This window comes from Bombus huntii, chromosome 1, assembly GCF_024542735.1.
Source record: "Bombus huntii isolate Logan2020A chromosome 1, iyBomHunt1.1, whole genome shotgun sequence".
NCBI lineage: Eukaryota > Metazoa > Arthropoda > Insecta > Hymenoptera > Apidae > Bombus > Bombus huntii.
Window position 1 is genome coordinate 649,642 of NC_066238.1, and position 24,520 is coordinate 674,161.

At 35.6% G+C, this 24,520-nt stretch overlaps 2 protein-coding genes across 3 annotated transcripts in view; both read right to left on the reverse strand.

Annotated features, from left to right (window-relative positions):
* Positions 1 to 72: 72 nt before the first annotated feature.
* LOC126864833 (DNA polymerase delta subunit 2-like) lies at positions 73 to 3,098 on the reverse strand. The gene is made up of 6 exons (XM_050616701.1): positions 2,659 to 3,098; positions 2,247 to 2,548; positions 1,959 to 2,169; positions 1,681 to 1,885; positions 1,305 to 1,597; positions 73 to 1,228 (listed from the first exon to the last, which is right to left on the reverse strand). Exons 1-6 carry the CDS (start codon positions 2,873 to 2,875, stop codon positions 1,110 to 1,112), a joined length of 1,347 nt encoding a protein of 448 aa, XP_050472658.1. The 5' UTR covers positions 2,876 to 3,098; the 3' UTR covers positions 73 to 1,109.
* Positions 3,099 to 3,195: 97 nt separating this feature from the next.
* The window catches only part of LOC126865674 (protein couch potato), a 199,057-nt gene continuing 177,732 nt past the window's right edge, over positions 3,196 to 24,520 (reverse strand). For both annotated transcript variants that reach the window (XM_050618589.1, XM_050618503.1), the window contains one exon: positions 3,196 to 23,087. In XM_050618589.1, coding sequence (XP_050474546.1) covers positions 23,033 to 23,087 — 55 coding nt within the window. In that variant the 3' untranslated portion in view covers positions 3,196 to 23,032. The remainder of the gene's footprint in view (positions 23,088 to 24,520) is intronic.

Below are 24,520 nucleotides of genomic sequence, written 5' to 3' on the forward strand. Positions count from 1 at the left end.
CGATAATATAGGACATAGTCGTTCAACAGTTAGAATCTCATATGACCAGAAATAGACGATTTTATATTTAAAAAAAAAAAAAAAGACAAAAATAAAAAAGTGTATTTATATTATAATCAAATTCTTACGTTAAATAAAAGTGCCAACTAAAATGTTCTGTAGCATTATCTTTCGATGTTGCATATTTTTTCTAGTTACGACGAAGCGATGTTCATTGTACAATAATTGCATTCATTCGACAAAAATTCAACTACTACGAACACACATAATAATGTATTGTATATATGTCTATATTGTGTACATCGTTATATTTCTATATTTGACTTCTCTTACGTTGTTTATCATTTCTTCAAGTGATTTCATAATTTTTGCATCTCATATAACAGTCAAAAGCAGTTTACCTATTAAATTTTAAAAGGACACGTATATGATCATTTACATTTAATTTATGCATTTTACGTGATTTTGTGTTATCTACAGGTAAGAAGATAGAACTACAGAAGGTTGATATATTTATTAAATTTTAGTTTTTATAAAGAAATGAAGTACTAAAAGTAAATGACGTATAATATTTTGTTATCAAGAAACAATTGTACCCTGTATTTTGACTGTTATGTTCTTATTTATAATTTATAAAGCATGAATTCATGTTTAAGTTACATGTTCAAAATCTTACGTCACTGTGATTTCATAATTTTTTAATAATCTGTGATATTATATGTAATTTCTCTCTTATTACATATTTTATATTTAGTCAAACATACTACCTATATTTAAAAGTCATGCGCTTAGATTTTGTACATCACATTTTGAATGAAAATAAACAGGCAATGATAGAAAATGTTTTACTTTTACTATTTATGTGTTGATTAATATCACAAATTATATCAAAATGTTACATGAAATTTAATTTATCACATCATGAATATAAAATAAACAGGATTAAAATAAATGTGTGTTTCTGCACAATCTTGTTATTTTTTAATAATATTTGAATTTTATTTGAAAAATCTTACATATATGTTCATATAAAATTTATGCTGAATCAGAATTAAAATATACACAGTTAATATTCTTAATATCCTCACAGTTGAAAGACTAAGGTTCATTTAAATATTACTAAAGGAAATATATTGGGTATCTAAATTCTCTAAATTTACTATTACAGCAGTCTGACTCGTATCAAAACGTGGAACAGATATTAATCTAACAATTTGATTTTCATCACCTAAAAATTAAATTATTAATCGCTTTTTATTTTAGTAAAAATCGTAGCTTTTATTCTGCTACAATATTTTACAAACCTTTCCACAATTTCGTTTCAAATTTGTCCGTATTTCCCACGAAATATATATCTGGGCATGTTTCCATAATAAACAAATCTTTCTTGTAGTATGGGCAAGCTAATAGCGTGTCTGGAGCAGTTGGACACACATGTCTCCATAATAAGGTCTTTTCTAGCCATTCAAGAGCTGAAATACCAGTTTCACCTGCTACTTTAATGATATCTTGAATTGATTGACCACTAGTACCAGTTATTATTCGGCCTTCAATTTTACTAATCCATGGATTTGTGGTACTTTTAAAGCTTTCAAGTCTATGTTATTGAAATAGAATAAATTTGTGTATACATAATAAAATGTGGTAATTACTTGTTTATACAATTCGATATATACAAACCTAGATGATTTAGGCAGTAAACAAGGATGAAATGGTCTTTGAGGCAACATAGCGTTGGTGGGATCGTGTTCTCCTGGCATTAAAGTAATAGAACAACATGTTGCTAAATTACTTAAGAATGTATCTACAGATTTTATTGCTTCTCCAAGTCCTTTAGCTATGTCTGTTGCAGCCTGTGATGTATCATTATTTTTTATGGTATTACCTTAATAAAGACAATAAAGTATTATACAATTATAGTACTATATATAATTTTTATAATAGCGAATGTGATTTACCTGCTATAATGAGTCGAACAATAGAAGTATTATCCTTTTGTATTGTTACATTACCAGCCATTCCACACAACCATTCCATAAAAAGGGAGATCCCTAAACTGTCACAATTATTAGATAAATTTAATCCAGATACTATCACCAGCTTCTTTTGTGATATGCATTCTTTTAAAGATTCTTTTGGCGCACATCCAGGAAAACACCAATCCTTTACCTAAATAGAATTATCACTGTTACGTTAAACATAAGAAAAATATAACAATAATTATACTTTTCTAGAATTAAAATTACCATAAATGTGCCATCACTATTTTCATTGCCTAATACAGCACAAACAACTCCGGTAACAATTTGCTTTAAATCAACTTGCTCGCCTACTAATTTAATTCGCAACATTTCATCTTCCAGAAATGGTTGATCTTTCTCTGAGCAATAATTTGGTTTAGAACAGGAAACATTAAACTGATGTTCTTCACTAAGTTCCCTTAAAATTGATGGTTTCCATGGTTGGTGTTTATACAATGTGCCAATTATTATGCACTGTTGGTTTTCTAAATTTTCTAAATCGGCCAATTTGACAATCGGAACATTTCCTGTGCGAGAAAGAAAACTATACGCATTATATTATCCATAAGAAGATTTTTATATATATTTTTATTATATGATCATAACCTTGTAATATAAGAAAAATTAATAAACATACCCCATTTAGCTTTAACACGCGGAGTTAGAACATCCCTTAATTCGGCAAGTCTAGCAGAGTATATGTGAGCATATTGTTTAGAATAGTCACTTTTCATGTTTATAAACTTTTTCGAAAGATCTTTATAATCAGCTTGTTCCCTTTCAAATACTTCTGGCATCTCTTTTCCCGGCTTCACAAATAAATCATTACATTCTTTTTTAGTTTTATGAACCATTTTTGACTCAGATATATGCGAAATTTAATGAAATAATTTACGTTCAGCTATCACTCGGTTATACCGGCTTTACCGCCAAATTGGTCTGAAACGCTAATCTCACTAGCGCCACCATGAAACCACTTGTATGGAAAGTTTGAAATACAATAGATATCTTTTAGCTTTACTACAACTTTGTCTTAGTGTACAAAATTTGCCAAAAATATTTTACGTTCCTATCAATTGATATTAAATATTTGAAATAAAGAGAAAGGAAAAGTAATATAAAAAAGTAAAACATATAATAAATGATGCGGGGACTAGTAAAAAAACCACTTGAAGCTATGTATTTTACTCGTTTTATTATTTCCAAATCTTGCTTAGAACCTGAAGAAATTCTTTCACAATCTAATAATTAATTAATGATAATTAAGTTTAACATTAACGCCTGACAACGACGAAGTAAAGATTATATACCTATATATATGTATATATATTAATATACATATATATATTTATATTTTAATTATATATATATATGTGTATATATATATATATATCATGTATAAGCTAATCCTTGCCCAGACACACGTGTTGATATGCAGTTGTTCATTCAATTTTTTCTTCTACGGGCATATAAATAAAATCTTATTGCTTAATATTTTTTAAATATATATATATATATGTATATGTACATATATGTATATATATGTGCATATATATGTATACATATGTATATATATGTATACGGTATCATTACCATTACATATGATGATATGTTTTTGTAGTCCCAATGATTAATATGCACAGATTTGTGCAAATGCCTCAAGCGTGAGACATATTATGGACGGATTGATCCAGATGCAAAATGGACTTTCCGAATAATCGAAGCAGATCGCAAGAATTTCTTTCGCACTAATACGTGCAACAGCTCGATCAAAATCTTTTCGTTTTTCTGTTTCCTCCGTCTATTTCTTTTACTTTGCCCTTTTTTTTTTTTGTAATTGTTTGCATTCGAATTCGACTGCAAAAAAAATAGCTTAATCTAATCAGCTGGCGTTAGTTTGCGACCGATTTTCGGAATGTCCTTATGTATCCGGCAGTATTTTGACGAGGCCTAAGATTGTCGTTCTAACCTCGCCCGTGAAGAAGGTGACGAAAAAAAAAGAGAGAGAGAGAGACGCGGCCGCTCACGGGTCGCTGTATTTTCTTTTTTCTTTATCCATTCTCTATACGTAACCATATTGAATCGATCGCGGAGAGGCATCACTCAAAAGCCCCGTCGACATACTGGTTATTTCTTTCTTTTTTATTTGCTCACTAAATATCAGATTCTTAATTCTGAATTAATTTTATATCGCTACGGTAAAGTTATTATTTTTTTTCTTTTTAAATATCACAATAACCTTACACAGAAAGCTGCAACTAATTTATAATTATATTAATATTAATAATATTATTATTATATCATTATTACTTTATCATAATTAAATATTATTATTTATTATTATTTATTATTATTGTTGTTTTTATTATCTACCTCGTAAATACGTTGGGATTTTTATCTTTTTTTTTTTATCCTTTTATCTTTCAACGAAAACACCCTAGTAAGTAATTCTTACGCGCGATTCTTTTTAGGGTAATTGCTTCTTTTAAACACATGACTCGTGCGTATTGGCGACTTTAAATCTCGCATTTATATCCGTTGGCGGAGGATGAAGTGTTCATTGTTTTACGCATGTGTTCAATTAAAATTGAGTAAAAGTAAATCAGCCGGTTTCTCTTGTTTCTTTTTTTTCACTCTTTCTGTCTGATTCTTTTTTAAATAGTTTTCCGGCACGTCCCCGTTTTTTATCATCGAACCATACGTTTGAAGTTGTCCTCTATCGCTTCCTCGATTTCGATCGAGAGGCTTTGTCGGTCGCGATGTTTCGCAACATCAAGTATTTAAATATGCGTTACGACATTAATCAAGAATAGATCGTCAATCAAGAACAGTTAGATTCTTCTTTCTCTTTCTTATGTATATATTTTTTGTAAAATAAAAATTTAAATTAATTTAATAGAATTAAAAGTAACGAGGATTAATGTTTTTCTTAATGTTCATCCTCAATTAATTCTGTTCTCAATTAACGACATTTTCTACACAATTTCACCTAATATGTGCAATGTGTATACGTACATCGAATTGAAAATTCACACACGTACTTACTCTAGTTATATGTGTGAATTTGTCGGAATAATTTCCATTGTTTAACAAGATCCACGATGTTTGTTCACGGAAGAAAATGTTTCAGTATTGCGATCAAGAGAAAGATCGATGATACGTTTGCGATAAAATGTGTCGAAATTCATGATAAAAGTAAATTAAAAATTTATATTTCGAAAACTACGCAATAACATTATCACGTTATTTTTTTTTTTTTTTTTTATAAAACGTACCCAATCTATTAAATTGCATGGAAAATCTTTTGTCGAATTAAAATTGAACATTCTTAATGAAAAATTCAAATGAATCGTTGCGTTTGGTACGCTTTGAATATACCCGTCCGAATATAACTCGATCGCTCGAAGTAACAATCGTATCGATATCTTGATAAAATATGGCGCGTGTCAGTAATCGTTTGCGCGGCTAACGAGTGTACGTGCAATAACCAGGTGTGAAGAACAAGAAATGATCGTTGCAGATCGTTGCGGTGTAAACGACATTGCTGAGCGCGAAGCAATTGCTGAACGACGGCCCACCATTTGAATGAATTTTTTCCGTGAACAGGTATCGGCTTATAAACATTATAAACATATCACAATTCGGGCGTCTTCTATTAGAGAGTGTTTTGTAATATGTATATACGTCGCTATCTTTCTTTTTCTAAATCACGTTACACACGATAGATTCGATTAACATAATAATTAGACTGCTGATTTTTATGGAAATTCACTTTTTTGATAATATAGTTAAAAAAGCACAGACTTGGTAAAATATTGTTTCATCTGCCAAGTATTATAGAAAGCGATATACTTTGGATGATTTATACATTCTTTCACATTATGCGCATTCTCTGAAATTTTGCACTTTCAAATTCCTTATAAATGCATAAAAACCCGTAGTCTAACAATAAATGTCACCGAACATCGTTTCCTGTTCGTTAATTTCTATTTTGCGTGAATAATGACGTGAATTTAGTTTCCTTTCCAATACAAATTTTCCTATCGTTACACATGTCGAGCTTGTAGCTTTTATGGTTTTATGGAAAGTAAATCTTTTAAAGTATAATCTTTCAACGCATACTCGCATACAATTGTTTTTCAGACTACTTCGTGTAAACTGAGATTAACGATTAATCGAAGTTTGTACATTAAAATAACGCTTAAGAATAATAATCGACATCCTTGATTAAATCAACGATCGATTTTTGTAACATACTTTCATCCTACATGTTTTAATAAAATTCTAGTTAACAAATTGTTAACCTAAGAAGTTTAAATTTAAACTTTCATAGTATCTTCCCGCTCGACTTTCTAGTTATTCTTTCGATGTTTAGTTTTCCTACACGGGCTCGCTATATTCGATAGTGTTATGTACTTTCATGGAAAATTTAACGTGTTTTCTTAAATAATCAGTGATTATGTACCAACGGAGTGTTATTACACCACGTTGAAAGTCGAATGCCCGAGAGCACTCGAAATATATTCGATTACTCGAGGTTAGATTTCGATTCGTATTGAGTATTCGACTATATGAATTGAATAATTGAAAAATCGTCTTATCGAATCCGATAGAATTCGACTTATCGGACTCTGACTCGAATAATCTGTCATTCAAACAATATCCGAAATAATTCGATCGATCGAATAAGTTCAATTAGAAAATTGTCCAATTCTTTTCCAATTATTTGAATGCTACTACGATTTATTCGAATTTTCAAACGATGCGTTCGAGTTTTTTCAAAATTTAAAATTTTATCAACAAATAGAAAAGGACCAAAAAAAAAAAAAAAAAAAAAAAGAATAATTCAATTAAATTTCCCAATAATCTACAATAATATATAAAATTAGAAATATCTTAAAATTATCAACCAATATCTTTTAAGATATTTGATACGATCGGCGATATTCAAATTCATTGGTTTGATTCGAATAAATCGAGCACGTTCGTTCGAGTATTCGGATTTCGATGAAATCATTCGAGTCGAATATTCGGAACATTCGGTCATCTGATTATCTATCCTACCCAGCATATAACGAATGCATACACAAAGCTTGCGTGATAGTGACAACTATACATAGACCCTGGCATTTTTTCCAATATCTAAATGTTCCATTTTTCTTTAATAAATCATTTCTTTTCCTATTAATATTAGAACGTACATATCTTGATGCTAGGTCCTTCAGGACAGAAAACTAACAGGCAAATAAATACAGGGACATATGCTACGCGATTAACCTTTCTCTTATACATGGACAAATACTGTAGTACAAAGTGCTACTACGATTACACGTATAGATTTTCACAGATACAAATTCACAGATGTCTACTCAACGAACGACGTTTGTTTAGGTGTGCTTATCAACGATGAAATGCCTCTTTCTTTTTGGATATAAATAATTTTCGTTTAAATACGCGGTTTATTATCAATACAACAGGTATCTTGTCTTTGGTTGTTGCGAAATCACAAAGATTATAAATATCAATAAATAAGTTAGAGAAAACGAGATTAAATATATCGTATTATTGGTACGATATGGGATAGTAAGAACGTTGAAACTTTGCTTTCTATGTAGGTAAATACATAAATGTTATTAAATACATAATTAAATAAATTAATAAGTTCTAGAGAAGATAATCGACGCGAATAATTAATCGTATAGTACGAAATACAAGTACGGAGGATAAACAGCTTTCAAGTCTTTTACGTTTCGATTTTACGTTCTACATATTTTTCACGTTTTCTTCATTATTTTACTGGATATACGATTATGTAAATTATTAGATTATAGAAAAACGAATATTCGATAAAATATTTAAACGCGAGTATCTATCTGTCGTAAGTTAATGTTGGAAATCGCCTTCTTGAACGGAGACTAATTAAGCTTTAAAAAGTAGAATTTAGAAGGTAGATCTTTTACCTTGTTCCAGAAATTCTAGATTACCAATGCCAGGCTACTTAATTACAGCTGATTTTTTGCGCGTAAGAGGTTCTTCGTATTTTCCTTCTTTTCATCGTTAATCACTTTTTATGCGCATAATTTAGTACAATTTCGTACCAAGAAGTCGAAGTTAAGTGGTGTTAAGCACGCAACAGTGATTTGGAGTCGCGTTCGTTGCGATTCATAAGCGGATGGTAGCTAATTAGTGGTAAATTAGTAGATGGAAAGTAGACCTTTTACGCGTCTAGTTTGCGAACATTGTTACGAAAGGCTGGAATTGTGCAACACCAGTTTCTGTTTCACAATGTGTTTGAATAATTTTCGTCGCGCCTTCCGTCGAGGCAATTATCTCGCTGGTGAAAAATAAAAATCATACAACTTATTTTAAAAGGCGCTTATCGATGATCTTCCGAAACCCGAAGTAGACAGCATTTTTAAGATATTATTTAAACAGCTAATTATGAACATTGAAACGTTGTTATATTTTCAAGAATTTTCTTTTTACATATACGAGATGTTTCGTTATTCTTAGGTCCTAATTTAACGATCGATTAAGCATCGAAAAACGTCAAAACTAGATCACGATTGTGTTTAAATTACAGTTGATTTATTTGAAATCAGAAGTCAATAATAAAGAGAATATTACTCTTTCGAAAAAATACAAGCAACATTAGAGACGTATAATTATTATAAAAAACAGAGCAGCTATAATATAAAATTATAATTTACAGTTAAAAAGAATAATTTTCAATGCTAAATCGATCGTTAAATAAGTTTCATCAATGACGAACCACCCTGTACATCGTTACATTGTTAAACTTCGGTGTTTAACTCAACCATAATAACGTTTATCGTTCTCCTTCGACGATGCACCCATTCTATAAACGTCGTTCGACGCGTAGACATCGATTCTACTAATTTCACACGCTTCCTTTGCCTTTTATATAACTTTCATCTGCTTCGACCCTATCGGTTTATCACGAATATCATAAATATCTATATAAGTAAGTAGATCTCGAATTCTTGTATTCATCGTTCGCATACATTATCGAGTGCGTTGTTAAATAAGTGTAGACTTTCTTTGTTTTGGTTCGTGTCTTCCCATGTGTAATATTTCCCCCACCCCCCTCCTTTTCCTTACTTCTGCGATATTTTACAATTTCATCGTTCCAATATCATCGTGATCATCGTTGTTAATCGATTCTTCGATCGAGGCTTGTTTAATCGGCTTCTATAATTCTAATTAGTCGGAATCAATGTCCACGGACGATCGAGCCAGTCATCGTGGCCATCGTTAATAACTATCCCATTTATGCGCAATTGTAAACGTCGATAATGAAGATTATCGTTTATTATTTGATATGTATGGTTCGCTTTGCAACATCTATCTTCCTTCTTTACAGAAGGTTCTCCAGAGCATAGGGGAATTTTTTATCAAAAATTCTCCCAAGTTTGTGTGGATTTTCCGCAGATATTCTATTATATAAGGACCTTCAGAGCATTCGTTTGTCGAACACTTTTCAGAGTTTTTTTTATTGCAGATTTTTCAAAATTTACCGATACTTTCTCGCAAGTTTATGCGATTTCCGTAGTTATTTTATTACGTAAGAAAACTCCGAAAAGAGCAATCCTCCGACACTTCTCACAATTTGCAGAGACTCTCTGTTGAAGATTTTTCAGAATTTACCGATACTTTCTATCTAACGTCCCTCAGGATTTGTAAAGATCCTCCGTGTAAGATTTCTTGGAACTTACGGAGATTCTCTGTTCGAATTTCTTTACATTTGAAATTGTATTTAGGATTTACAGAAATTCTTTCTATCCAAGATTCTTCAAAATTTCCTATAGGTAGATTATTCTTTTCTTTTCTTTATTAGACAATCTTTGATCGAATATTTACAAAACAAAAAGAAAATTGATTTCCATTGTTCCACTTAGTTTCACGTAGTAAAATTATGACGGCGACGCATGACGATATGTGAATCGCTGTTCGTCTGTACCACGATAATTACACGCTTAAGAGATACCTACGAGATTCACCATCACGGACACGTAAAATAGCATCTTTTATTCTTTGGGATTGTTTACGCAGCCTTGACAAATTAATAAATAGTCGAACCTTTCAGGTACCTATGTGCAAAGAACATCTGATAGCGAGAATGAAATTTCCTTGAATAAAAACACCTATATGTAATATACATATAACGTCGAAGCAGACGTTTCACGGAATTTCCTAATTGTTTTATTAGAAGAGTCGATTAATCGACTTGAATCAACGTCACGAGATCGGCGACGCGGCAATTTCTGTCAGGAATTATCTTTTCGTGTAAAATATCGACGAATTGACTATCGACATGCGGATCGTCCGCGGGAATGAATGGGATGGAACATCCGCGTTACCGCGAGACTCTTTTTCAAATCTCGAGTTGAAAGGTGAAATACACTGCTCGGTACAATCAATGATTCGAAGTATAAAAAAAAAAAAAAAAAAAAAATACATATATACATATATCGTACACCATTCGTACAAAAATATATGGTAAATCATTTGGTGGTAGATTTCCTCGGTTTTAGTTCTTCGGGCTACGAGGTTCGAAAATAACACGATAAAGCGTAGTTACGTGGTTGTTAGATTTTGTAGTCTGAAATATTTCACTTTTGTGAAATATATTTATATAAAGAAAGATTTAATTGCTGTATGCCCCATTTTTTTTTCAATATAATTCTACGAATTATAAGTTTAAAAAGTAAGAGGATATTTTTAAATACGTTTTTTCGTCAAATATATCGTACGAAGAAATTGCTATTTGCGCTTTAATTAGAATCGTAGATTATTCGAAGTTATTCGTAGTCTACCTATCGATCGAATCGCTTTTCCCGCTGTTGTTCGGGACAAGGACTGGCTGTTAGAAATTTTCTTGATGTGCCGTTCGTGTTAAGAAAACGTGTTGGAACGATTGCTAGGAAACTACGAGAGCGTTTACAGGGAACGATATCACGCATGAGATACGGAGCGTTGATTCCAATTGCGGCCGAATAGAATCGGCTGTGGAATTGTTGAAACGCAGAAAGTGGCTTCAACTCGGATGCAAGGTCGGATAGAAGCAATTATTGCGCACACTTTCATCGTGGTGCATATGGGTTGCATCGGTTTGCGAAAATTGTTCGCGTGTCGTGTATGCGAAACCATGGTGTACGCGTATAATATACGAAAACTTTCAATTACGATTTGTTAAATAATAATATCTATGTTTACAAGTAAGATCGATAGATCGTTTTCTAACTATCTACGTTGAGCAGTGTATTTATCGACATAACTGATAGAATGGAGTCAGTCGGAATCGATTATATTATCTTGGAAATAATGACGCGAATTCATATTTTTTGCAAATTATAAAGACTGGAAATTATAAAGAGTACCGTACTTTGGATATTTTATATATTTTTATAAGTTACGTATATAGTTTTATAAGTCCCGTATTTGCAAATTTCCCGTAAATGCATATAAATAACGATTAACGGTAACAAACGATAGTTGCGATCGATGGGGACGATGTTATTTGAGAAATATACGATGTAGATCGCCTCGACTCCATCCTGTCAATCAGAGGGATAAAAATTACTTTCAGGCAACGTCACTTCCGCTAATATACGCGAAGCATCGCCAGACGGATGTGCAACTAAAACACATAGAGCACGGAAAAGAAGCGCACGCGACATTATTAATCCCTTTCGAATAACAACTACGTCGAACAATCTACGATCACACACGTTTTTTTAATCGCGAAACGTTCGAAAAACTCGACGAGAAAAAACATCACGAGATGTATGCTATTATAGATTAGAACGAGTTACAAGTTCTTTTTTTTCTTTAACACCTTAAAACCTTTGTATATAATAATAAATATAGCGTTTAAATTATAGCCGAGCCTAATATCTGTAAATATTTATACACGATAGCTACGGTCCCTAATTAATGCGTCGTATTATACTTTCGGAATGTATGGACTCGACGATTTTCTACCTTTAAATTCTTTACCTATTCCTCCTTTCTTCTTTTTACCACTTTCTTATTACTTTCAATGATTAGAAAGATCGAAAAAATTGTCGATAAGGTAGGTCACGATCGATCGAGGACAATTTTCGAAGACTTTCAAAAGCCCCTCGCTTTTCTTTTCCTTCTTTTTTCCTTTAATCTATTTAGACGAGAATCTACGTCGTCCGGGTATATTAGAAAAAATGATATGTCTTATTGTACGTGGTCGCGAGATTTCGCGTTCCTATCACTTTTATTCCGACGTTCCTTGTAACCTACTCGATTGCTGGAAGAAGTATGGCGCGATCGCGCGTAAAACCTTTTTCAAAAAGTCGTTCTATATACCTCGATAGAAAATCGAAGCATAATTGAAACACGTATTTCGCAATAACATCGTTGCAATAAGCGTTGAAACGCTTTCGACGACGATACACGAGATTCTGCAAAGCTTCGATCGCTCTCGAACGACGATTAGAACCGACCATTACTACATTTCTACGGTTCTCTTTCCAAGTTCTAAAATCGTATAAATTACCAGTTAAAATGTTAATAAATCGCGAGTAATCTTTACTGCCTGGAATTTCGTCGCGTTTCAAATATTTCTTATCCAAATTACAACATCCTTCGCAAATATATCGCAACATCGATCATCTATGAAACTTTTGCGGACGCTTTCGAGTTATAGAAATTTATTTACACAAATGTAATTTCCATTCGTGCGATAATTGCGTTAAATACGGATAACATTTATTCAAAGATATGTCGAAATTTGCGAATGTTATTTTTCGCGAAATAATTATATAACGTTAAACGCGAACGTGCCGCCCTTCGATTTCTTATACTTTCATCGATTTTCTTACCTAGACGCTCGAAACATGTTCAGCCGTTATTTCACGGCTGCGCTATACTTCTTCCATTAAGAATACCTCTTCCTTCCCTTCTCGGTGGAACGCTGAGCATTCGTGTCGTCGTGGTCAGCCTCTATTCCCACTCCTCCATCTTACACTTCGATCCTATCAAAACGTAATATCGTTTGAGAAACTTGGTCACGAGATACGGTCATTTTTACCTTCCTCCCGCTTATCGATTTACAAGGCGTGCGAGCTCGTGGTCACGATTTACGGAATGAAACGCTCGAAACTCGGTAGCTCGACACCCGAAGGCCTCCCTATGGACACGTTTGCTTCGGTCTAACCAGCGTTCCGGTGAAGAATATCGTGGACAGAGAGCGAGGTTACGCGATCAAAAATAATTTCTCGGATGCTTGGAAAAATACCGTTTCGAGAGACTGGCCTACTTTTCTTAAACTCGGACTCGCGGCGCTGATACGCGCCGGCCGGGAGATTCGTCGATTTTCAGCGCGTCGTCTCGTTAGGACGGATTCGGGATCTATTTTATCTGTGTATGTGGCAGGTTTTTCGTTTCTCTATCTTTCATCCGTGTATTTCCATTCGTCGGCCCTGTTCCTCGTTTCGAAATTTCGAGCTCGCACGTCTTGTTTCTTCCTTCGGCCGAACACGACTTTTCACCGTTCACAGGGTGTTCGACGATTTATTATAACACCGTATCACAATGATGACACAACACTGCCGTCTAAATATCCTCGCGATCTTTGGATAGATATACGTATCGATGTCTTTGGTGTTCGTCAGCTATATATATATATATATTTCCTCCGTTTAAACAAAGAGAACGCAGGTTTTCTTCGTTCCTTTTCCTATTGCATAAAAATCTTCTTCGTGTTCCGTAGAAAATATCCTGTAGATTGTACAGGATCATGCGGAAAATCATGTTCTTTTTCTCCATCGCATCTTCTTACCTGTGCTTTCTTAAACGCTTCTGCCTTTTATCGATAGTTTGACGGTTGTCGCCGCGATGGACTCTTCCTCTTCGTTCTTAAGGAAACACGATAAAGACTTGCCACGCTCTTCGGACGAATTACGTCCCCCGATTGTTCGTTAACGTTCGTTACACGATCCACGAGAGTCGATTTCTTGGAAATTCTTCTTGATTTCGTCGTTTGTTTTTAGCTGGCGTGAAAAAACATGATCCAAGGGATCCACAATCTATAAGCTCTCGATCACACGGTTGGTCAGCCTCGTTCGGGTTCTTTCTTCGTGATCCATTGCCTGTGCTTTCGCGTGTATACATATACATATCTATTATATACATATACGTATGTAAAAAAGAAACAAAAACGGACTCGTTAGAATAATTTTTTAGTCACAGTACAAAATATCTGATTCGCGTGTACTTTGCTTTATCTTCTTTTTTTTCTCTCTCTCTTCCCCCCTCCTCTCTTTTCTCTTTTCTCTCCTCTTCGTCATTCCGTTCACGACGTATGATAAACATATATATATATTTGTTTCCTTTACTTCAATATATATATATATATATATATATATATATATATATAGCTATCTGTATATATATATACTTTCCGTATTTATATTGGTTTCTACTAATCCTTATGCGAAATGCCATTCTATATAATTGTAAACTGTATAGCGTACTGCCTACTGATATGAGTTTCCTTAGTTCACTTGTAAAGCACTTTTTAGATTCAATCGAAACGATTCATCGCGAGCGAGCGAACCTCATTGCAAATGTTCCTTTCGCGTTGCGAATTAACCAGTTACATCGGTTGATTTTCGTATCACGCACGGAATCGATTTCTCCTGTTGTTCGTTTATTCAGCTTTCGCTATCTTCTATTCGTGATTTTTTGTTGTACACGATCGTTGATTCCTTCCTCCTCTTTAACGTAATATATCCAGGTTTGTATCGATAGTGGTTTTTTTCACCGAATGGATCGTAGTCGAGATATAAATTTCAATTTCGATGGTTTAATAATTTTGGTTGTGTCTGTACAACGAAAAATACACGGTCGAAGAAGAAACTTTGATTCTCTCGAGTCCAATCTAACAATTGCGTATTCTTATCGTTGAATATTTCTCTATTCTTTCCTAGTTTCGCTGGTTGTCTTCGGTGAAAGCGATTCCTTCAGCTCGTTTTGGGCTATTCTCGATACGCGTTAGATCTGTTTTTTTTTTGTTTCCGACGACGAAAATCCTACTTTTCCGCATTTTTATCGGAACGAAGAAACATTACCCATCGAAAGTATGATCGGCGAATTTTGATGAAAATCGACTGACTTTAGTTGGTAGAATTATCGTTTCGAAATATGATTTAAGGAGAATTTTTGGATCTCTTCTAATTCCTTTCAATTGTACTATCAAAAATGTATTTTCCTTTGAATTTTGAAAGTTCTTCGATCTGTGATTAAAGATTCTCAGAGCCCTTTAATCTCTTAGGAACCCTCGCATTTCTATAATTTAAACGAACTCTTAACAGCAATAGAGTCGATCGTTCGCGTATCCTTCGAACAATCAGGATATCTTAATGATATAACCAATTTTATAATTTCAATGACTTTGTCTATGTATCTATTTTCGCGGAAATAGTTCAAGATCGTGGACGCGCTGCCGACAAAGTCGAAGAGAAAGAAGAAAAAGATCCAAAACGAGCCAATGGAACGCGACTGAGCTGTCGAGTAATTAATAGCGCAGCAAGCGATACGAGTAGCTGGATATCGAAAAATCGTGTCGCTCGATCGCGACTTCGTGCATGCCGTTCTATCTTTCTTCCTTTAACACATCCCTTCTTGTTCTTTTTTTTAGTCTTCCAGATTTCTCACAGCTTCAGTGGCGTAATAAGTAAGTTTTTTTTTCGTCGTTTTCATACAAAAGTAGCAAAAGCTTGGCCGCGAGTGCCGAAGAATTATACTTTTTAACACCGCGACGATGCTTCTTCTTTCCGAAGCGTCGTCGCAATTCTTAAGTTCCTCCTATTTTTTTCTTTTTTTTTTCTTTTTTAATAGAGTGAGGTTCGAATGAAAATTTGTCGACGACAGAACGTTGCGTCGTCACGCGCGACATCGACGATAAACGCGCGTTCACACGAGTAATCGCTTCTTGTGTATTTTGGTGTGTTCGGTTTCACGCGTTTGTTGTACGATATTACTTTGCTTTTTTCGGGCCGAAATACGGACGCGTGGAATCGCGTGGATCGTCCCTCGAATTAGCTAGAAATTGTTCAACACTCACACGTTACGGTTAATAACACTTACGCACACATATATACGCAGATCACGTTCATTCACTCTCTATCTTGGGCAGTACAACTATTGTTTTTTTTTTTTAATTGTAAAATGATATGTTACGTTAAGGTCAAGCGAATACGTTGCCCTGGGAAAGGCATTCGAGAGCCTTCGTTTTCCTCTTTTTTCCACGTCGGTAGTCACGGTTCGCGATTCAGTTCGAATTACGCTCGATTCAATAATCCGCGGATCTAATGGGACCTGATGAAGACTCGAAAGAAGGATCGATGACGACGAACGATTCCCCCAAGAAGAAGAAGAAGAAGAAGAAGAAGAAGAAGAAGAAAAAGTACAAGGTGACGAAGAAGAATCGTTTTCTTTGGGGAAGAACCATTTTTTCTTGGGAATCGAAGATACTCGATTTAATTCCCATTTTTTGCCACTCACTTTGCTCCTTTCCTTTTCTAATAAATTAATTATAATAACGATTATAACAAAGGGCAAACGAATCTGTGCCGTTTCATACTTCTCCTCTCTTTTTTCCTTTTTCTTTTTTGCGTCGTCGCTCTCTCCGAATTCGCAAATGTAAGGCCTCGCATGGATTTTACAACTTAGGCTATACTTTCCGTCGTTTCCGAAGATCACATAATGCGTGTCTCTCGTTTTATTTTTTCTCCGTGTTTTCCTTAAAATCACGATGACTCTCGTTTAGAAGGGAACGCTTGCACAGACGAATTGACTAACTCCTTTTACCTTTGAAACCACGCTTCCCCGCTACCAATGTAAAACAATTTGTTTTAATAAATTTATTATATACATACATATATATATATATATATATATATATATATATATATAACTATGTATATAGTTCAAGACACACTTAAGAGAGCATCCGAGGAGATTCGATAAAACCTTTTTCACATTTTTCTATACCGACTATCAGGACAAAAATTATTCAGTCACCATCTATAATGAATATATATATGTATATGTATATATACATCGACGATACTCTAACGAGTCAGAAATTCGGTGATATGTTCATGGATCGACGAGTTCACGGATTTAAGCGGTTTACACACTTTTTTCTTTTTTCTTTTTTGTTTTTTTTTTGTTGCACTAACAATCATCCGGAGAGCGTTTACCGAAATCGTTCCATTCAGAGCCAAATATCTGGCCAATTTCACACGGATTACTTTCCAGGATAATTGCACTACCATCTCGTAACGGTATGAAAACGGCCTTCCTTCTTTTTTGAAACGTTCTCTCGATCTTCGTAAAATCGTTTTGTGAGATTTTTTTCGTAAAAGAAAGGTCTTCGCTTTAAGGTAGATCGAATGATATTAATAAGTACCCCTGTAGCTGATACACGCGTTAATTAATCTTCTCGAAACAAATTTTTAAAAACAAAGACGAGAACGAAGAATTCCTATCTTTTTTCTTTTTTTCTGTGAAGATTTTGTTTCGTGCATCGCTGAATCTCTCCGTCTCCGATTTTATAGTTATATTTACAGTAAAAACAATATTAAAATATACATTCATCACGGCCGAAAGGAATTAACTTCTCTTTTATATCCACTCACTTTTCCTTTCCTTTTTGAAAAGATTGATAAAAGACAAAAGAACGCTGGATGAGAATTCCCGTTCTTTTTTTTTTTTTGCTTCATTTTCATAATGAACGACGAGTAAACGCTTTCCAGGACAATTATCTACCTTTAAACGACCTGCTCGGCAAGCTCTTAACGATCTAACGATATGTATCAGAAAAGTGACAACCCTGAAACCTCGCGTTACATACTTTCGTTTCTTCGTCTCTCTCTCTTTCTCCTTGTTTTTCGTTCCATCTTCGATTCAGCGACATGTTTCCTTAGAATTGGAAAAATCATCGCGGCATCGCCGAAAGCTTCGAGCCGATTTTAAAAGTTGCCCGTTCCATTTTCAATTGTTTCACCGAGCCTTCAGATTGCTGACACACTTCTTCCCGAGTGATCTCGTTGCCCGACGAGCTGCGTTTACCGTTTCCAGCGTCAAGGGACACCTCGTCTCGCTCTGAATTTTTGCGACGGTCCAGTTCTCTGCAAACGGACCGGCCAAGTTCTTCTTTCAGGTCAGGCAGATTTTTATTTCGCGGTAAGAAAGCCAGATAGAAAGGCGGTTTGTTCCGCCTGGACCTTCAAACGACACTGCTTGCCCGGCAAAAATTCAGTAAAAAGAGGAAAATTTGTCGCGGTCGAGCTACTTTCTTAAGTTATAAGTTATAAAGAATAATTGTCCTAATAATTTGATTTAGTCGTGTTGCGTCGATATTAGAAATTAATCTAATATTTGTTAGGTAGAATTTTTAACGCATAGCAATAGCACGAATAGCGATTCGTATAATAATTTTGTATATAATGAAATATATAACTCTTCGTATAATTCGTTAATGGAATTTCGACGACAGTAGCGGTTATTATAATATATAATTAAATAGAATTTTCTTCATAGTATATACACGCTAGCTAATTTTAGAAAGAAATTGGTCAAACATAAAGGTTCTAGAATGATTCACGGAAATTCGATTCCGATTTATATATAGGATCGAAAAATCCTAAATTTCGCTAAAAATCATCAGAAACGAACTACAAATAGATTTTTTTTTCTCTGAAAGATGCATCTTCGTCGAGCAACGAGATTTTCAGTCGCTTCGTTATTTTTCGAACGATTGATTCAGGCACGATCGCGAGAAGATCGACGACGCTAAAGACATCCGTAACTCTCATCTCGACACGAATACAATCGTGCACGGAATAAAACTGTGCACGACACTCTCGTTTTTCCTCCCCTCGGAGTGTGCTTTTCTTTTCTTCTCGGCTCGTGTTTTCATGGAAAATAGAAAAATAAAGGAGCGTTCTGACGCTCGAGAGCAATTACGACGGTCGGCTCATGTCGCTGACGAAGTGTCTTTTGAACGCCAATCGTGAAATTAGCCGTTCCACAGTGTGAATTAGCTTCACCGGCGATGAATTCTTCGCTTTCATCGTAATTTCTCGCCATTGACGTGCACACGGTTCGGTTAACACTCTCTACCACTCTCTATTACACCTTTACACCACTTAATCACCACTCGCCACTATTAATTGCGGATGCGTATAATAAATGCCCAGTGGTTGTTCGACGAGGATCATATTTAATCAGCACGATGATTGGCTGTGAACTCTGAGAAAAGAAGCTGTCGATCGACTCGGGAAGCCGTTCGGGCGATAAAATTCGAGGAATCTACGAGAAAAATATGCCATTATTTCCATCGCGCTATACACAGAGGAGTATTCTTTCGATCACCGTTGACGAACTTTCTCGATTGTTTTCTCTCGCTTTCTTCTTTAAATAGTCTTTCTCGTTTACCATATGCCGGCGAAATTTTTCCTTCGTTCTCTTTCCGCTTATTCCTTCTCAACCCATTTTGTACGGGATAGTTAACGTGGATTCTATCAACGGGACGATCGTCGAGCAGAGAAATATTAATTAGAGGAACACGCGTCGATGCGGCAGCTCTCCGTCCTTCGAGGAGAAAAGTCTAAGTAGAAAACGACGAGGCGATAGAAAACTATCAGGCAGGCTCGAACAGCTTTGGATCAGTTAAGAGTTTTTAATTTGAAGAAGCGTCTTCCTGTAATTCAGGACTCTGCGCGACTATTCTCCTTCCACCATTCTTTTTTTCTCTTCTTTTCTTTTTTTTTTTGTCTTTTTTTCTTTTTTCTCTTTTCGTACTTTAATGCGTATGGTATACGTACAATACGTAATATGGATTTACGGGAGAATAGGGAGAGGGGGGAGTTCGACGTTTGAAATCGGGACGAGACGAATAATACACGGTACGAATTACAGCATGACTCGACCAACGGGAAGGCACTTGGGCAAATTACGTGCCGAGTTGGCCGTCGTATCTAGCACGCAGGGCACACACCACCTTCGTATCCTCGTTTCTGTCTATCCGCGCCACTACAAAGACAGATCGTTTTAAAAGTTACTTTTTTTTCTTTTTATCCTTATTACGAGAACTTTAACTTTCTTCCCTCTACTGCTTAATCCTATGATATGTTCGCATTCGTTATGTATATGTATAAGATTATTACGTAAATTAACACAATCATTCTATCGATCATTCGTTCATACCATTCCCTCTTTCTCACACTGACACGCTATTTCTATATTCGTATTTTCTCTCTTCGTTCTCACTCACGCTTGTCCGATTCACGCTTGTCGTTCATCGCCACTCTCGTCTAGGATATTAGACTCTCCTTAACAAGATACATAATTAAATGTATATGCTCGCCTTTTCGCGACGCGCCAATGATAAAACATAAATACACGCTTCTTAGGGCACCTTTGGTATTAAGCTTGATGTACTCGTCTTCGTCTCTTTTGTATCTCTATATTATGCAATTTCGTCTACGAGCCACCGCGTCTGCCTTCGCTCTTTCGTTTCAGTTTCGTTCTCTTCTTCGTCGGACGTTGTTCTCCACGCGAATCCCTCGGTTCGTGGTTCGCGAGCACGCGAGTTACGTGACACGAGACGAGTCACGCCTCCGTCGAATTACATCGTCCCGGGATTAATGGACGCGATTCGAGTTTGCTGGCAATTCTCGTACGAAACGGAGATGTAACGAATGCGTTACGAGTCGAATCGGTATATCCATACGTACGCTTCTTCAGTTATTTATAGATACTAGGATAGGATTTCTCTCGAGTTTTCTCTGGCTGCGTCACTTTTAATCTGTTAACTGGCGATCGGCTGGATGGTTGCTTTTCAAAATCTTCGATAATTAGGAAATATATAATTCGGTATTTTACTTTCACGAACAAGTTGCTTTCGATACGAATGAACTTACTTTTTCTTGTATTTTAAAAAAAATATATGTATATACATATGTATATATATATATATATAAGTACTTTGCTTTAACTCCATGCTTCGCGATTCTTTTTATTTATGCTTACAGGTATGTTTAACTTTGCTTGTTTGCTTTTCCCTCCGACATAATCGTTCCGCTGCATACTTTAGTCGAATCGTGTTGCCACTTTTCGCGTTTTCCTCTTCCAATTGTTGTATTACGCGTACGAATTTACGTTTCGTGGTCCTCGATTTTCTCGATCGAGAAAAGATCGTAACTTTTATCTCACGCGTCGCAATCTCGCGAATATGGACGAACGCCGTGAGCCAAGGAGTTAAAACGATACCGTTCGTTGCTGTTCGTTAAAATATCAAACTGTTTCTTCGTTATTCTATCCCCGTCGTTTTTCTCTTATTACCTTAAAAAAGTAAAATAGATATTCGTTCTCTATACTCTCCTTCTCCTCTATTACACTTATCAATTTTTTTCTATACGAAACAGCAAAATAGAAATTCATTCTCTCAACGTTCGAATAGATGGGCAATGTCTTTCCAAACGTTTACGTTCGTTTCAACAAACGATCCAGTTAACAGGTTAAAGAGAGCGTGCTACAACAAAACTACTCTGTCTCTCCGGGAGTAATTGCATCAACCTGCATTATACAATAAATTTCCAACCCGTTTCGTTTCTCTTTCCTCTTCCAAAACAATTTGCTCGAAAACAGCGCGGGGCTCGATTTTCCTAAAAGAATCTTTCGCGACTGTGGACTCTGTATGTTCCTCCGTGTACGTGTGAACAATTATTTATATATATGCGTGCGCGTGTGACTTCAACAGTGCCTTCCTGCTTTTACGCTTCTCTCCTCTCTTTCTGTATGTATGTATGTATGTATGTATGTATGTATCTAACGTATGTATATACGTGTGTTGTTCGTGTATCTGTGTATCCGTGTATGCGCGTAGATGCGTATATGCGAAAGAAAATGGTGTCACGAGTGTCGAAATCGCAACGTGCGACCGCCTCTGCGTAGAAATTCGCTAGAGCGTTACGACGCTTCGCGCGAGCTCGCACCGACGCGACGATTCTTCCGTCTCGTTTTCTCGCGTGTCTTTCGTGTTTCTCGCGTGTGCGTGTGTTTGTGTGTGTGTGTGTGTGTGTATATGTATCGTGTCTCTTTCCTTCTCGTGTATTCTTCTCGTTTCATCTTTTTTCTTTTTTCGTATTTTTTTTTTCTTTTCTTCTATTCGTGTCTCTCGCTTCGTCGTCGTCGTTGATCGCAATCAAGACTCGGTGGAAAATAAATAGACAAGGTAGTACACGGCTAATCGAAATAGATCGATAAGTTAAGTCGTTAAAAAATATATATACCTAGGAATATCATATATACGCGATTATTTTGGGCCCCCCGCGAGTCGCGAATCTAAAACGCCGTTGCTCCGCGCAATTTATAAGAATTCTTTTTTTTTTTTTTGTTCCGTTTATTCTTCGTTTCTCTCTTTCCCCTACTTGTCGTGGTGCTGATTTTCGCGAGACGAGGCTCGAACCATACACACGCAGACACACCCCTGCCTCGTCTTTCGTTAATCCCCGATCTTTCTCATTTTCTTCCTCTATATGCGTGTTTCTTTGTATTTTTTCCCCTTTTATTTTTTATTGCGTGTACGCGAATGCTTACTTTCTTGTTTCTATTTCTGTTACTCTGTTTTTCTGTTTTTTTCATTTTTGTCGCACGTGCTTTTTACTTTCTCTTCCTTTCGATATATTCCCACCCCATTTTAGTTTCTTTTCTTTCTCGGTTTCCCGTGATTATTCCTGCGCTAGCATATTGCCTCTTCCGTCTTCGCAACGATTTCTCGAGCAACTCGGTCGATTTGCTCTGGAAACCTGCCGAACCGTTTGTCGTGGATTCGTTGTTCGTCGATGTTTTCTTCGTTACCATTGCGCAAACAACTGAATCCGGGTCTCTTGACGATCGTTGCATTCCGGGGTGTAAGCACGCATGGTCTTCCCTCGTTCCTCTTACATGCCGTTGATGTCGATCTTAAGGTTGCCCGTTTTCTTCTCTCTTTGATCCCTGCAAGCATCATGAATTTAATTAAAGTACGCCGACAGAAAGAACGCGAGAAAGGCACATGGATAAATTGACCAATTGACTCACTCCAAATATTCCATAGATATCGCCTAAAGCTCGATCTTTCGGTAGATTTTCCTTAACCGATCTCCAAAAGACCGAATAAGATTAAATCTCCGTCTTATAATTAACTCTCGACTGGTATCGTTCAGCCATTTCGGACCACAACGATTCATAGCTGGATCGCTTGATCTTCGAATTGTTTATTTCGTTTGACTTTATCGTACGAATAAAACGGAGAATGCAAAGTACGAAGCAAAGTAGAATATCGTAAACTTTATCGATCCAACGTAAATTATTATAGTCGTTTACAAGCCAACGTTACTATCCAAGGGTTAATCTTCAAAATATCGAACAAACGAAATTCATTTGTTCCACGAATATAAATATAGCTATGCTTTAAAGGAGGATTAAAATAAAATAATACTTTCAACGAGTTCCAACAACGAGTTTAAGCCGATAAGAGACGATAAAATCAAGCACGAACGGAAATAGTACGAGTTCTGCTTACTTCGCGCCCTATCGTTTTAAATCGTTCGTGAAAAGCAAAAGAGAGATAGAGAAAATAAAAGAAGAACGAGTAGGACGGGATACGAAATTGTTGTCGGCGTTCGTTCGACGTGAAATCGGAACGGATGAACCAAGTATGAAATGAGCGTTCGCTCGGCCGTTCATCGCGCCTCGTTTGTCTCCATTCCGCCGCTTTCACGGTTTTTGTCCGCGATACCTCGCTGATTTACAGCCGCGAGGAGGATCGTTCGGAGGCCGATCGCGCATCGCCGTGCGTTTTCCAAAATCGCCAAAGTAAAATCAAACCGTTATTCTCCGAAATCGATCAATTTCTACTCGAGATATTTCTCCATTATTTCTTTCTTTCCGGTTATAGGTACAATATGCCAAGGTGCTTTGGAAACAGAAGGTCGTCAATTTTTTACGCTCTCGTTCGACGGTTTGCAAAGAATCTTCGACGTATGGTTTAGCTGGGAAAATACATTTGTTTTTTATTTAAGTTTGTACGAATTTGTATCCTTTCTTATCGAAATATACGTTGAATCCACGTTGGTAAGTGGAATTTTGAAATTTTATACGCGCATACATATAGAAGGTTCTTGGCGAATAAGGTTTTGTACGTAGACGTTTATTAGTTTCCGTTTTAATTTTCTGCTTTATAAGACAAACGTGGAATTTAAAATTTACCTGACAGATTCGTCTTTTCCTTATAGTAAATCCTCTTATCATCTGTACAAACTCTTTGTAAATGCGATTAAAAATATGCAGGTTATAAACTGAAATATCTAAGTCACTGATATAATACGCATACATATGCAGTAATTTCAAATATTCTATCACGAATAGACGTTATAAATTCAATAATT